Below are 14,238 nucleotides of genomic sequence, written 5' to 3'. Positions count from 1 at the left end.
GAGAGGGTTTGGAAAGAGTGCGAGAGAGGGTTCGGAAAGAGAGCGAGAGAGGGTTCAGAGAGAGAGAGAGAGGTTTTGGAAAGAGTGCGAGAGAGGGTTCGGAAAGAGAACGAGAGAGGGTTTGGAAAGAGAACGAGAGAGGGTTTGGAAAGAGAGAAAGAGGGTTAGGAAAGAGAACGAGAGAGGGTTTGGAGAGAGCGAGAGGGTTCGGAAAGAGAGAGGGTTCAGAGAGAGAGCGAGAGAGGGTTCAGAGAGAGAGCGAGAGAGGGTTCAGAGAGAGCGAGAGGGTTCAGAGAGAGAAAGCGAGGGTTAAGAGAGAGAGCGAGGGTTAAGAGAGAGAGCGAGGGTTATGAGAGAGAGCGAGGGTTAAGAGAGAGAGAGGGAGGGTTAAGAGAGAGCGAGGGTTAAGAGAGAGAGAGCGAGGGTTAAGAGAGAGAGAGCGAGGGTTAAGAGAGAGAGAGCGAGGGTTAAGAGAGAGAGCGAGGGTTAAGAGAGAGAGCGAGGGTTAAGAGAGAGAGCGAGGGTTAAGAGAGAGAGCGAGGGTTAAGAGAGAGAACGAGGGTTAAGAGAGCGAGAGAGAGAGTTCGGAAAGAGAGAGCAAGAGAGAGTTTAGAAAGAGAGCGAGAGACAGTTCGGAAAGAGAGCGCGAGAGTTCAGAGAGCAATAGAGTTCAGAGAGTGAGAGAGTATTGAGAGAAATAGTTGAGAGAGAGAAGAGAGATTTTAAAGGGTCATATAAGGAATTCTCAAAAAAAAAACACATCTGTGATTGAATATACTGTATAGTTAGAATGTATTTCTGCTCATGTATTTTTTGATACAATCACATATTCAATATTACATTTTGATTAATGGAATCTTTACAGGCTTACAAATTCCCCCACGACGCGGTTGATACATTTGCCGTTACATTTGGTAGCTGTTGGGGAATAGCAGTTCACAGCACTATGAGTTAAATGTCTTGGTGCGGCGGTGGTGGTGGCGGCAGGAGCTGGATCAAATGTATATAATAAACCTGTCGGGTTATACGCTGCATTAGAAACACATTTCGAGAGCTAGTGACCCTCCAAGTCAGGAGCCGGGCAGCCCTTTATGGATATGATTAATGGAAACCTAAAACAGATGTTAACTGTGGGACTTCCCAACGCGTTTCTGTGAGAGATTTTTTAGGCCTATTTTTAGTTTTCTCCTCCAAACTCCTGGTGTAATTAGACAATTACTTAATTAGGCTGGTCAAGCAGCGGACACAGGGCTGTGCTTCCTGATCTGTTAACCTCTGGTGTCAGGAGGAGCACGAAAAAGTTTCACTTCCAGGTCAATAGGTGACTGAATGGAAACAGTAATGGAAGCCATGAATCAGATCTACAGTGGAAGGAAATGCTTCTCATTACACATCACAGAATCAGCTTCTTAATTCACTTGTCAACAGCCAAACAAAAATGGGGGGTCCAAGATGGTGGATGTGCGTTACGCAGCACACCGCTCTCTGGTTACACATAAATCTCACTTATCCGCTGGCTTTCATGTGAACTATTACAGTGTTTCATCATACAGTGCACTCAGGGGCGGCCACAGAGGCTTAACTGGGGCTCCTGAGTCGACGCCAGGGAAACCATATATCATACCGAAGAGTCCGGATGAAGCGTGTGGCGTAAGCCGTCTCACGTGGAAAGCCTGCAGTGTGTGCATCCAATACGACAATATGGGAAATTCATGAAAAAATAGCAGCGTTGGCAAGAAATGCACTGTGTCACATTGTTTGACCACTGATCTTAATGCACCACTCAAGCGTTTGTTTTTTCCATTTCAGTGCTGGAGTGGTGCCGCTAGTCTAAGCTCCCTGACCTTAGTATTATATTATACCACATGCCATCTTCAGCTCTTCCAAGTGCCGCTCTGGTCCTGTGTCGCCATTATAAGTGACGGTCACAAGCTCCTAGTGTAAGTCTATGAGAGCCTCGTTCTGGCCTAGTTCCCCCTGATGAAGCCTGAGGCGAAACGTGCGTCGTGAGCGTTTTCTTTCATAGGTAACATGTAATCCATGATACTGTGAATTATCATCATGTGATATCCCTGTCTCCCTGTATAAATCTTTATCTACCTTAAAGGGCCTTAACTTACACAGCACTGGCTATTTTTGGCTTGTACCTTTTGACTATCCCTCCTTAATACTGTGATTGCACACGATATAACACTGTATTGATATGCAATATTCAAACAAGGGAGTTTTGTCATTATCGCTTACCTACATACCTTTAGTATTTTATATATCTGACTATTGAATGTCTATTTTTATGCTTTTAATTATTTTGCTGTCCAATAAAGAATTCTAGACAATACCCAAGACAAAAATTCAAGGCCTTCAGAGTGAATTCGATTTCACAAGTCTCCAGCATACGCTGCCTATTTTTTCCTTGCAGATGTGATAATATCAATTCGTTCAGCGTTTTTCAACCAATGCATCAAAGACGCATGCAAAAATTTGGCATATTTTATGCTGCATTTTTACTTCCAACATTCCAGCAGATTTTTCTGCTGCAAATACTAAATGTGTGCACATAGCCTTAGTAAGAAAATATTACAACTTTTTTTTTTTTTATTGCTGAAGATTATGTTTTCACAGTTCTTATCTTGCTGCTATGAATGTCTGATAAGAGCTGGAGGGAAATGGGTAGTAGATACCCACTAGGGAATATGACCTCCCTACAATCGGCACTGAGTATATTGATGGCCTGCTGATAGCTATTAACCTCCCTAAGAGGCCACGTTCACACGTTCAGTATTTGGTCAGTATTTTACCTCAGTATTTGTAAGGTAAAACCAGGAAAGGAACAATTAGAGGAAAAGTATAATAGAAACACGTCACCACTTCTGTATTTATCACCCACTCCTGGTTTTGGCTTACACATACTGAGGTATAATACTGACCAAATACTGAACATGTGAACGTGGCCTAAGGCGCACACTCAGCTGACCCAGTAGTGCATGTGCCCTCAGTGAGGAGAGGAGAAAAAGCATACACCACCGGCATGTATGAGCCTTCTTTTGGCTGACATCTGATGTCGGGTGAGAGTTGAGACATCACCATACACATCAGATGATTGGAGAATCCAGTTGACATTCATCTAACATGTATGATCAGCTATGTTCACACTTTTAGATTTTGCAGCAGAAACTGTCCAAAAACTACGAGGAGTTCAAAAACGACGAGTTTTGATTGGAGAGTTACAGTGTGTTCCTACCAAAGTTTTTTTGCTGAGTTGGAGCAAAAGTTCTCCCACTCCCAATCAAAACTTATAGTTTTTGGAGAATTTCTGCTGCTAAAGCACAGAAAAGAAAACTTAATATGCACACGCCGTAAGGGTATGTGCACATGATGTCATTAGGATGCTAACTTTTGCTAGGCGAAGCCCCTTCAGCAGAAAGCCGGCGGTCTTTTTCCTACAGCGGCTTCGATGGTTATTTTTTTCAGCGCATCTGCCGCCGGCATGCTAAGAGCATGCTACTTCTCTTAAGTAAAGTTTCTGAACCTTTAAAAGAACTAGCAAAACATGTGCACAGCAATGTCGTTTTTACACTGTTGTGCACCATGTTCATTTTTTTATGGTGGTTTCGCTGCGCACTTTCAGGTGCTGTCCACCAGAAAAGACTCCATGGTGTACATACTCTAACACTACAGAATCTTTGGGCAATGGTGAAATACATAATTTCTGTAGAATTTCTAATAATCCGGCGCCTCGCCATCCCCAGATACATATCCGGATATGACCTGATGGATCTAATATGGTCTTACTTGTCCAAAACCTGTACATACAAGGCACAAAGCCAGGTCTGCACTGTCATACATTAGGTGATATATAACGTACCTGTGTGTATACACTGAATATGTGACTCTGCACCTCGTCCATCGAGTCCATGCCATAAGCCACTGTCCCCAGGTGAAGACGCTTAAATACCATCTCATTCTGGGTCAGGGTCCCTATGAGACAAGCCGTTATAATAGTATCAGTCAACATAGGATAATACTGCGATCCAAGAATGTCATTAATTATCTCCAAATATTAGAAGGAAAAATTAGAAGGAAAATTAGAAGAAAAATTAGAAGAAAAATTAGAAGAGAAATTAGAAGAGAAATTAGTCATAAAAAAAATCAAAGAATTAAAAGGAAAAATTATAAAGCTTCTCGCTGCTGATCCCTTACAGTCCAGTGGGATTTTATCCTTAGATGATGTCAATGGAAATGAAAGCCAAGATCCTGGCTCCTACCTGTTTTGTCTGTCAGTAGGTAGGAGATTCGGCCAAGCTGTTCTGGGATTGTACTGGATCGGACCACGGTTCCCGGGATCTTGGGGTCCCTGCGGATCATCCAGCTGTAGACAATTTTTCCCATGTCCAGATTGACCCGCAAACTGCAGGATGAAAATGAGAAAAAAGGTTCAATATTGTTATAGCAAATTTCATGTCCTTAAATGCATAAATATCTTTCATTCATAAATTGCCGATAAATAAATATTTCCTGAGCTGATTCAAGTAGAATTAAATTTTTTTCTACTTTTCTAATCTATTTTGCCTAAACTCCTCCTGATATTCAGGGTTTGCTCAGGTGCCAAATTGCTGTTCAGAGAAGGATAGGACAGTTTTATTTAATCCCTTCAAAATAAAATTGCTAACTTGTAACGTGCCATCAATGGGGGAAATACAAGTCCCAGCATAAAAACATGCTCTGCCTTTACTGTAAAGACAATAGGCATGGGCATAGAAAGAGGCCGCTTTACCATCAAATTACAATGAAGGATATAATGTACAATAAAATGGAAATTGAAGATGTTGTCCACCTCTAGGGACATATTAAGCGCTGCGGAATATGTTGGCGCTATATAAATAAAAATTATTATTATATTATTATTATTATATTTTTTAAAATAAATTCATATATTTTGGGCTAAAAAGCATTTTTGCTGTGGGGATTAATTTTCCTTTTAAAGGCTGCACATTAAATTTTTATGTGGTCTTTGGTTATAAATCAGCTGAGAGGAGCTCAGAAATACAAATAAAAGAATTACAATCTCCCCTGTAAAGCGCTGCGGAATATGTTGGTGCGATTCAAATAACGATTATTACTATCAGACCATATTGAGCCAACTGATGGACTCTCGGTTAACTAATTCTGGAGCCAGCAATAGACAAAGCAACACGGACGTTGTAGAAGGCAAATGGTATTTTTTATAACCCCGCCACACCACTGATTGGACGCTTTCTGTGTATGCTCTGCATAGGCAGAAAACGGCCAATCAGTGGTTGGGGCGGGGTTATACAGAGCTCATGAATATGGAGGACTACATGGCAGCAGGATTAATAGTCCTCTAGTGATAAAATCACTGTTCTATCAACAGGAAATTATCAAAAGTGCAGCATTTAAAGGGGTATTCCCATCTCCAAGATCCCATCCCTATATGTAGTAACTGTAAAAATAATAATATTAGCAAATAAATCAAATTAGAAAAGTAGTACAGTTTTTCTGATTCACTATTTCTCTTTCCTCATGTGCAGGACCTTGTTATCCATGGTTGTAACCACTGATATACTGACAACTAGTTGCTAGTGGTCGTAACCATGGATACCTAAGGTCCTGCAATGCCTGCACATGAGGAAAGAGACACCGTGTATTAGAAAAACCCTACTACATTTCTAATTGGAGGTATTTACACCTACTACACATTGGGATAGGATCTTGGAGATGGGAATTTTACTTTTAAGTGACACATCGCTGGAATCAGGGTCTCTTCCCCTACATTTTGTTGCTCTCAGATTAAGTGGGAAAAAGTCTGGTGACCGTTTCCTTTTGAGTTCTGGCACATTTTCTATACCCAAAAAATAGTAAACCAGCATGACGTGACTCTACAGAACCTTGTACTGTGGATATTTGTACTGGATTTTTGTGACTTGTAGGATCTAATTGAAAAGAATGGTCGAACAGTTAACCCTCACCTGATGGGAATGATGTTGGAGAAGAGGAGCAGGAAGCGGATGATCTGTAGATACCAACGACCAGCAAAATGCTGGAGAGACACCATGACCAGAGAGACGACCACCAGGGCGCTGAATAAAATCTTGGTCAGGCAATTCACTTCCAGGTCAAAGAGCCCTATCTGAGGAGAGAATATAGATAAGGCTTACAGGCATGTTCACGCTGAGTTGAGACACTATTTTTCTTTTCTGTGACGGCTAGTGTCAGGGCTTGTTCACCTCTTGCTATGAGCCAAAAAAACTAAGGGCCCCGTCTCACATAGCGAGATCGCTAGCGAGATCGCTGCTGAGTCACTAGTTTTGTGACGCAACAGCGACCTCCATAGCGATCTCGCTATGTGTGACACGTACCAGCGATCAGGCCCCTGCTGCGAGATCGCTGGTCGTGTCGGAATGGCCTGGACCTTTTTTTGGTCGTTGAGGCCCCGCTGACATCGCTGAATCGGTGTGTGTGACACCGATCCAGCGATGTCTTCACTGGTAACCAGGGTAAACATCGGGTTACTAAGCGCAGGGCCGCACTTAGTAACCCGATGTTTACCCTGGTTACCAGCGTAAATGTAAAAAAAAACAAACAGTACATACTCGCCTTCTGATGTCCGTCAGGTCCCTCGCCGTCTGCTTCCTGCTCTCACTGACTGCCGGCCATACAGTGAGAAGTGAGAGCACAGCAGTGACGTCACCGCTGCGCTCTGCTCTCACTGTACGGCGGCTCAGTCAGAGCAGGAAGCAGACGGCCAGGGACCTGGACACTGAAAGGCGAGTATGTACTGTTTGTTTTTTTTGGTAACCAGGGTAAACATCGGGTTACTAAGCGCGGCCCTGCGCTTAGTAACCCGATGTTTACCCTGGTTACCCGGGTGCTGCAGGGGGACTTCGGCATCGTTGAAGACAGTTTCAACGATGCTGAAGTCGTTCCCCTGATCGTTGGTCGCTGGAGAGAGCTGTCTGTGTGACAGCTCCCCAGCGACCACACAGCGACTTACCAACGATCACGGCCAGGCCGTATCGCTGGTCGTGATCGTTGGTAAATCGCTTAGTGAGACGGGGCCTTAACAGGCAGGTAGCTGTCAACTACCTGCCTGTTCTATCCAGTGGCAGCTCAGAGCAATCACTGACTGCTCCTGCCTGTGACTCAGCTGCTCAATGTCAACAGCGCAGCTTTGAGACAGGGTGTGACTGCAGACTGACCACGTTTACGCAGTGGGGAGCTGGCTGTCAGTCAGCATGATGTTGACAGTCACGCCCCATTGCGCAGAAGAGAAGCAGCTGCTCTGTTGACATGATGTTGGCAGAAGTTACTAAATCACTGGCCGGAGCAATCTGCGCTTGGCAGATCAGGAAGGTTGGCAACTACCTGTCTGTTAGTTCTTAGACCCATAACAAAAAATTAATATAGTCCAGGATAATGGCCTAAAAAAGGGTTGTCTGCTACTGGACATTCACTTGTCAATGCCCCCAGATTGCTGCAAAAAGTAAAAAAAAAGTCTATACTTACCTACCGGACTAGTGCAGCAGCTCCTCTTGCGAATGTGTCCCCAGTTGGTCTCCTGATATACGGTAAACAAAGTCACGTACCTGCTGCAGTCAGTCAGTAGCTACTGATTGGCTGCAGCCCTAATATTTTTGTCCAAGCAGAAGAACACGTTTTCTTGCACTCGGGATAGAATTAGTGGCAACTTTTTGGCTGCAGTGGACACATGACACATGGAGCCCAAAGACCATCGGGGAACACAGATTGAGAATGGAGCAGCAGTGCTGGTCCCAGAAGTAAGTGCTGTGGCATGTAAAAGTATGTGCACACGATGCGGATTTAGTGCGGATCCGCAGTGTTTTTTTTACCGTGCAGAAATGCTGCAGATCCGCAAGTGATTTACAGTACAATGTAAATCAATAGGAAAAAAAATACTGCGCTAATGGTGCGTAAAATTCCGTGCGGACACGCTGTGGATTAAAATAAGTAGCACGTCACTTCTTTTGTGCGGATCTGCAGCGTTTTTGTACCCATTCCATTATAGAAATCCGCAGGGGTAAATAAACGCAGCAAACCCGCACAAAAAAACGCGTCAAATCCGCACCTGCGTTTTCTGCCAAGAGATGCAGAATCCGCACAGAAAATTCCACAGGCAATTCCGCAACGTGGGCACATACCCTTATTGTGAACAGTTAAGCAAACTGAAGATTAAATAATCTCTAAAAGGACTAAAGTTAAAGATGGCACATTTGCTTTGTATTTTAGCTAAAAGTATATATTTTTTCATCTTTTACCTTTTAAAAATTACAAAAAGGAAAATGGGCTGATGCACAAGTCATGGCACCCTTGGAGATTTGTGTGCGCAGATAACTTTGATCAAGGTTTCAGGCTTTAATTAGTCTGTTAGGGTTATGGCTTGTTCACTGTCATCGTCAGGAAACGCCAGGTGATGCAAATTTCCCAGCTTTATTAAAATCCAGCCTTCTCTAACCTTGTGCCAAAAAAAAGCAGCCATGGGTTCTTCTGAGCAGCTGCCTAGCTCTCTGAAAATGAAAATGGTGGAGGCCCACAAAGCAGAAGGAGGCTATAAGAAGATAAAGCATTTTCAAGTTTCCCTTTCCGCAGTTCAAAATGTAATTAAGAAATGGCAGTTAACAGGAACAATGGAGGTCAAGATAAGGTCTGGAAGACCAAGCACAATTTCAGTGATAGCTTCTTGTAGGATTGCTAGAAAGGAAAATCAGAACCCCCCCCCCTTGACTGCAAAAGACCTTCAGAAAGATTTAGAAGACACTGGAGTTGTGGTACATTGTTCTACTGTTCAGATGCACCCGCACAAACATGGAAGAGTCATCAGAAAAAAACTCTCAAAAGAACATCTAAACAAGTCTGATGAATTTTGGAAACAAGTCCTGTGAACCAATGAAGTTAAAATAGAACTCTTTGGCCACAATGATCAAAGGTATGTGTGGAGAAAAAAGGGCATAGAATTTATGGAAAAGAATATCTCGCCAACCATTAAGCATGGTGGTGGATCAATTATGCTTTAGGGATGTGTTGCAGCCAATGGCAAGGAAACATTTCACGAGTAGAAGGAAGAATAGATTCAGTGAAATTTCATCAAATTGTTGATAACACCATCTGTAAAAAAGCTGAAGATGAAAAGAGGATGGCTTCTACAAATGGATAATGATCCTAAACGCATGTCAAAATCCACAAAAGACTGCCTCAAAAGGCACAAGCTGAAGGCTTTACAATGGCCCCCACAGTCTCCTGCTCTGAACATCATTGAAAATCTGTGGCTAGATCTCAAAATAGCAGTGCATGCAAGACTACCCAGAAATCTCACAGAATTGGAAGAATTTTCCACGGAAAAATGAATGAAAAACCCTCAAACAAGAACTGAAAGACTCTTGGGCTGGCTACAAAAATAGTTTACAAACTGTGATACTTTCAAAAAGGAGATGCTACTAGGTACTAACCATGCAAGGTGCCCAAACATTTGTATCGGCCCAGTTTCCTTTTTGTAATTTTTAAAATGTAAAATATGACAATATTTTTTTTGCCTAAAATACAAAGGAAATGTGTCATCTTTAACTTTAGGCCTTTTAGAGATCATTTCACCTTCAACTTGCTTATCTGTTCGCAATAACAGTAATTTTGACCAGGGGTGCACAAACTTTTATATGCCTCTGTAAAGATATTTTTGATAAGGGGTTGTCCAGTATTGGACTGATGCACAGCCACAATTACTGTCTGCAAATACAGAAGCCCGAACAAAATACATGTGATACCAATAAGTGATATGTATTCACTTTCTTAGATCTCCATTTTACCCCATGAACCTGTACCTTACTGCGAGGATTAGAGGTGTTCATCACACTGCGCTGCTCCCGGCCAGTATAAATAACCACTCCGACCACAGTCCCTGCAGCAAAGAACACAGTATATATGTAACAACAACATCTATATGCTGCGCAAGTCATTTACAGCCTGGAATCTGCAGATAAATATGAAGGAAATGCAGGAATGGGATCTTAACCCAGGACTAGGAATTTTTTTGTTTTTGCGCTCTCATCTTTTCCTTGCCTTCTTCCAAGAGCCATGACAGTTTTTATTTTTCAGTTGACCTAGACTTGTTTCTCAGGATCCCGGCATGTTTAGTATTCTCTACACTAAATATAATTGTAATAAACAATAAAACTAAAAAAACTTCAGCCTCATTCAGACATAAGTGATTTTTCACGTACGCCACAAAAGTGGTCCAGTGTTTTTCTTCAGGTAGTCATCATTTTTAACCATCAGAGTTGCATCAGTTAAATATGTCTCTGGTCTGCATGAGGATTAGGAATATTGTTATTTAATAGGGGGACTCTTCAGCTTTCAGTGTTGAATCTGCCCAGAACACATACCATACAGTGTATCCCTGCAGCAGATTTTCTACAGCTGTAGCATAACAATAATCACCAAAGAAGTTATCTGCTGCATGTGAACATGATTGCAAAAGGTTTATGCTAGGAATGCAGATTGTGAGCAGATTTAACACGAATTTTGGCTGAAAAAAAAACTGTGCCAAAATCCATGTCAAGTCAGAACTGTGTGAACAGAGCCATATAACTATAACAAGTTTTGGGCCTGTGAGTCAGATAGGATACGATATTAGCGTTTGGATGTAAAGATGGCAAAGGGCTTGTCACTACACATCACTTTAGTGTCCTCAATGGATGAGATTTGTATTCAGACACGGTCACACGATCAGTATTTGGTCAGTTTTTTACCTCAGTATTTGTAAGCCAAAACCAGGAGTGGGAGAAAAATGCAGAAGTTGTGACGTGTTTCCATTATACTTTTCCTGAGGTAAAAAACTCACTGTCAAGTAAACACTTCCTATCATGTGACGTGGGTGCGTCTTCAAGGGTTATGGAAAATGCTGACCAAATTCTCAATGCGCGAACGTGGCCTTAAAATTTGGTACATTTTTTTAGGCCCATAAAATTCATTGCAGATTGACAGGGGTCCTGGATCCTGAGGCTCCCACCAGTCCTTCAAATAACTGCTCTTGGAGTTAGAAATGCAATCAATGAGGGTCTCAGGTCCTGGACAACCAATCATCTTAAACAAATTTAAAGGGCTTATCACAAAAGTCTGCAGTCACAGCTACCTGTCTTAATTTCCCGAACGAACAGTCATGTGAATGCATATACACGTTCTACATACCTGCGGTCACATGCCGACTAGACGTGCTCTCAATACAAGTGCATTAAGAGAAGCCGGATACATCTAGTTGGCATGTGACAGCAGGTATGCAAACTGACGGCTGGCTCAAATCAGCAACACCGGGGAATCCTGATAGCGTGCGCACCACACACTGTCACAATTTAGAAGGCTCTAGTCACATAAAGTGGCTGCAGACTTGTGTGTCAACCCCATTAAGGGACTAAAAAAGACTGAAATACAAAGCACATTAGAAAGTGGCTTGCATGTTCATTACACAATGTTTAACCCTTGAAGAGCTATTTATGGAGCCTCCCTGTCCGGGTACATCGGCAGGGATCTTGCCCTTCATTACACTGCTCAGGAAGAGTCATTCATTATCTGATGTCATAAGTTGTGTTTCCTGGCAGATGAAAGATGAAGGGATCCAACATCACAAATGACTTGAGGATCATTTATAGAACGCCCTGGGGTGACTACATGTCAGTTCTCCTCTCTTGTGGTGTCACAAATGGAAGAGAAAACACAAAAAAATCAACTAATTTGGGGACTAATTTTCTCAATGACAGACTCAATTATTATCAATTACAGACAAATTAATGAGGGATTAAATTGTTAACATGCAGAAGGAGAATGTTTATCTTTACCAGAAGCAATGACCGTGCTGGCCCACAACGTGTTCTCAATGCTTAAGCTTTCATTTATTGGGGGGTCACTGTCCTCCTGTGGAGAGAGAAAGAACATGAGAACTATGGGCAGGTGATCAATGGATTGATTCCAGTCCTTCTGAACCTTATGGACCTAAATTCATCAATTTCTGCCAGAATTTTAGAGAAAAAAGTTTTGCAATTGTCATCAAATTTTTGCGCAAAAATATTACAAATTTTGGCATTTTTGCACAAATTTCAACCAAGTGTTACATTAGCGCACGATGGCGAATGCCTCATAATGAATTTGACAAACTGTTCGCCAAGAGTGATATACAAAGCGCCAATCTTTATTAAATGGCACTTGTGTTTGTATAGCTACATAAGAAGAAAAAGAACTATGTCCATGAAGTTGGACCTACAGCAGGCAGGATGGCATGGCCAAATTGTGCCTGCTGAATGGAGCCTCAATCCGCACATAGTACAGACTAGAGCGAAGCAGCAGGGGAACCGGGTTGGGTAGGGTTATATTTACTTTTGCATGTTGTGGGGGGAAATTGTGGAGACATGTGGTGGGTCTCAATTTATGAAGAACCTATGAGGGGGATGGTACTGTGTGCCGTGAGGGTCACCATACTGTGTGGGGAGCTGTGAGGCCATAGTACTGAGTAAGAGAACAATGGGGATTTCATACCGACTAGGGGCAATTTAGGGACATCATACTTTATGTATGAGGGGTACTGTGGGTGCAAATTGCCTGGGGGTATCATACTGTGTGCGGGGGTGCATTCTTATTTTATTTTTATTAAGGGGGTCATGAAAAGGGTATTGTAGTAGGTGAGAACAGAAAGGGGCTACATTAAGGGCACAATTACTGTGTATGTGCCACAATAAATATCCTTATCCCTTGTCCTTCAAAGTTGGGAGGAGCCCTATGACTATAACTATGCGCCATGACCCTGCTGAATATTTTTTATGGGGTTAAGGAGGAAAAAGGCAGGTCAGAGGCCCAATTAGGACTTTTGCTATGGGGCCCCATGATGCCTCTACCCAACACCAACAGAGGCATCACTAGAATTGATAGGACTCCATACTACAGACAGTGATGGACAGAAGCAACTGGAGGATACATAGTCATGGCGGGATATCAAACCAGATCACCACCACTACTCACCCGGGTGAAGGTTCCTGCAAAATTATGGATGTCGATATTGGGTTCTTCTGCATATACATAGGCTCTAATCTGGAGCAAGTCCTGAAAGATAACAAGAAATATCACATTACAGAGCATTTACCACCAGTGTAACAATGGAGCACTTCACATCAGTCAACGAGTAGTCGTTAAAAAAAAAAAAAAAAAACAATATAAAGGCCGACCTAATCTATAGCTAACATATGTACGGCTATTTCAGTCTCAGTGCCCAAAGTAAGCTGTAAAGGTGAAACATCTGGACGCCCCAAGGACACGGACTGATGACTGTCAGATGAAGTGGACGAACGCTGCAGCTATAACCATAATATGCAATCAATGGGTCAGTGCACCACTAAACATATCAGAGGATGTCCGAAGGATAAGTCACAGATGCGGCAATGGGTTGGAGATGTCAATTAATAAGAATGTTTAATGATGATCACCATTGTACTAGTTACATTTGGAGTAAGAGTGTGTTCACACCTAAAGGAATAGCAGTGGAAAAAAAAAACAAAAAAAAAAAAACAGTTTTGCTCGCCTTCCAAATCTTCTGCCATACCCTTGGTAATGCTAGCTTGGTTCCTGAGGGTATCGGCATCCTTACCTCCAGCTATTATGTGGGAACACGTAATCACATGACATATTGTGAATATGCTGCAGATTCTGCATGGAAAATGTCAATGTTATGTGAGTAAGAATGGATTACAGTCTACCACTACTGCATTTCTCCATTTTGTTGCAGTTTTTAGATCTGAAAATCCCGACAGAAAATTCTGAGTTTATTTAATTATTTATTTGGCTCACTTATATAGCGCCATTAGTTCCACAGCGCTTTACACACATTATCATCGCTGTCCCCATTGGGGCTCACAATCTACATTCACTATCAGTATGTTTTTGGAGTGTGGGAGGAAACCAGAGAACCTGGAGGAAACACACGCAAACATGGGGAAAACATACAATCTCACTGCATATGTTGTCCTTGGGGAGATTTGAATCCAGGATCCAAGTGCTCCAATAGTGCTAACCACTGAGCCATCGTGCTGAGGTATATATTGTATTTTACTCCAGAGCTGTACTCACTCTTCTGCTGGTGCAGTCACTGTGTACATACAGCTCTGGCAAAAATTAAGAGACCACTGCAACATTTTCAGTTTGTCTGATTTTTCTCTTTATAGGTATATT

General features: G+C 42.3%; 1 protein-coding gene across 1 annotated transcript in view; it reads right to left on the bottom strand.

Annotated features, from left to right (window-relative positions):
- The window catches only part of ATP9A (ATPase phospholipid transporting 9A (putative)), a 125,527-nt gene that overhangs the window by 61,573 nt on the left and 49,716 nt on the right, over window positions 1-14,238 (bottom strand). Inside the window, exons 8-13 of the mRNA XM_077253214.1 lie at window positions 13,036-13,116; window positions 11,862-11,937; window positions 9,852-9,928; window positions 5,988-6,148; window positions 4,266-4,408; window positions 3,866-3,978 (exon numbers count right to left, since the gene is read on the bottom strand). Of these exons, the coding sequence (XP_077109329.1) occupies window positions 3,866-3,978; window positions 4,266-4,408; window positions 5,988-6,148; window positions 9,852-9,928; window positions 11,862-11,937; window positions 13,036-13,116 (651 nt within the window). The remainder of the gene's footprint in view (window positions 1-3,865; window positions 3,979-4,265; window positions 4,409-5,987; window positions 6,149-9,851; window positions 9,929-11,861; window positions 11,938-13,035; window positions 13,117-14,238) is intronic.

This window comes from Ranitomeya variabilis, chromosome 4 (genome assembly GCF_051348905.1).
Source record: "Ranitomeya variabilis isolate aRanVar5 chromosome 4, aRanVar5.hap1, whole genome shotgun sequence".
Taxonomy (NCBI): domain Eukaryota; kingdom Metazoa; phylum Chordata; class Amphibia; order Anura; family Dendrobatidae; genus Ranitomeya; species Ranitomeya variabilis.
The sequence above is the reverse complement of the archived record's forward strand: the minus strand, read 5'-3'. Positions and strand labels throughout refer to the sequence as shown.